The sequence below is a fragment of the Tenrec ecaudatus genome, chromosome 14 (genome assembly GCF_050624435.1).
Source record: "Tenrec ecaudatus isolate mTenEca1 chromosome 14, mTenEca1.hap1, whole genome shotgun sequence".
Taxonomy (NCBI): domain Eukaryota; kingdom Metazoa; phylum Chordata; class Mammalia; order Afrosoricida; family Tenrecidae; genus Tenrec; species Tenrec ecaudatus.
In genome coordinates, this window is record NC_134543.1 from 87,158,860 (window position 1) to 87,160,887 (window position 2,028).

At 39.4% G+C, this 2,028-nt stretch overlaps 1 protein-coding gene across 1 annotated transcript; it reads right to left on the reverse strand.

Annotated features, from left to right (window-relative positions):
- Nucleotides 1-679: 679 nt before the first annotated feature.
- LOC142425778 (olfactory receptor 11H12-like) lies at nucleotides 680-1,660 on the reverse strand. The gene has a single exon (XM_075531137.1). The coding sequence runs from the start codon at nucleotides 1,658-1,660 to the stop codon at nucleotides 680-682; it is 981 nt and encodes a 326-aa protein (XP_075387252.1).
- Between the last annotated feature and the right edge of the window lie 368 nt (nucleotides 1,661-2,028).

A 2,028-nucleotide genomic window follows, 5' to 3' on the forward strand; every position in this document is an offset into this window, starting at 1 on the left:
TTAAGCTAGACTACTGGGTCATAGAAATCTTGGGTAAATTTTTTTCTAAGGGTTTCTTTATAGGCAATGATGAAATATCAAAATAACAGATAAGAGACAAGCTTTGCTTCTTTTATTTTAAATCAACAAAACACACAAAAGTTATAAGTTTATAAGTATTTTTGATTTATAAATTCCAGTTGTCTAGTAGCAGTAAGTAATTCTTTTCATACATAAGCCATATGAAAAGTATCAACACAAAAAAGCACCTAATTGTTCCTTAGCTAATACACAGTTGCAGTGTCAAAGAGGTACACAATGGTTCCATTGACCTACAATCTATTTCATCATTGTAAATGATTCCATGATTCCCCCCAAAACCACTGCCATCGGGCATACTTCAACACAGAAAGATTTTATAAGTCAGAGTAGAATTTCCCCTTTGTGTTTCCATGGATGTAAATCATTATGGGAGCAGGATGCCTCATGTTTTTCCTATAGACCCACAGGTGGAAATGAACTGTTAACCACCGAAACAACTAGGACTCGTAAGGATCTCATAGATGTGAAAGTCAATAACATAAACAAATCAGTATCAATAAATAAAATATTATTACTTCAAATTTGGAGAATCAGGCAATTCTGATTATTTAGTGCAAGACTATACTGACCTAATCAAGGAGGAATCCAGTAGTCTGTCCTACCTTGCACAAGAAAGCCCCAGAACTTTCCTCAAGGCTGCTTTCATGTCCTTATTCCGGAGGCTGTAGATGAGAGGGTTGAAGAGTGGGGTCACCATAGCATAGAACAGTGTTGCAACTTTCTGCCTCCCAGCAGAATGTCCGAGTCCTGGGCTCACATACATGACCATCAGGGAGCCATAGAACAGTGATACCACGGCCAAATGAGATCCACATGTTGAGAAGGCTTTACGTCTTCCAGTGGCTGAAGGTACACGAAACACAGCTACTAGGACAAGAGTATAAGATCCAAGGATGATGAAGAAGTGAACAAAGATAACTAATGAGTTGAGAATAAAGCAAAGCAATTGGATCCTTGGTGCAGAGGTACATACCAAAACAAACAGTGGTCCTGGATCACACACAACATGGTCAATAATATTTGGGCCACAGAAGGGCATCTGAGACATGAGAACAACAGGGATCAGGAACCACAGAAACCCACAAACCCAACAGACAGTGACTAGTTTAGCACAGAGATACCCGGTCATGATATTAGTGTAGTGCAAGGGGCGACAGATAGCAAGGTACCGATCAAAAGCCATGGCCGCCAAAAAGAAGCTTTCAGATATGCCCAAAGAGAAAAAGAAATAGAATTGGAGGAAGCAACCGGCAAAGGAAATAGTTTTTGTCTCTGAGAGAAAGTTGACCAGCATCTTGGGGACTGTCGAAGAGACATACCAGATCTCTAGGAAGGAGAAATTCCCCAGGAATATGTACATGGGCGTGTGAAGTCTCTGGTCACACCACACTGCACAGAGAATAGCACTGTTTCCTGTTACGGTCATAACGTAGGTTGTGGTAAAGAGGGAGAACAAGAGGCACTGGATCTGCCACTCAAAGGAGAAACCTAGGAGTACAAATTCACTCACGGAAGCAAAACTGGAATCCTGCTTGGAGACATTCATTGGGTCAGTACTCTGTAAATTTAAGAGAAACATTATTATCAATATGGCTTTTTTAAAATGTGTTAACTTTTTAAGAATGAGAGAAGGAGGGCCCAGGGCATGTCATTTGCCAAAAAAAAAAAAAAAAAAAAGACAATCAGTTTTAAAAATAACTTAATCTACCCTGTTTCTGGACAGAAACCAACTTTTGCCTACTTCGAGCCTCTCTCTTGCTAAATGGCCATGAAAGAAAAAAGCAAATTTAAACTCAGTTTGTAAGCATGTTAATTTGGGTCACGGATGATCACTGATTTTTTCTGGCTAGGACTGAGCACAAATTTAGCACTTAATTAGACAAGAGGATATATATTTTTATAGATAGCAACTGGAAACATGGGAATCCAGGACAGATGACTCATTCA

What these genes read in the sequence shown, in the direction of transcription:
- LOC142425778 (XM_075531137.1), bottom strand. Translation starts at nt 1,660, where the DNA reads ATGTTTCTCTTAAATTTACAGAGTACTGACCCAATGAATGTCTCCAAG.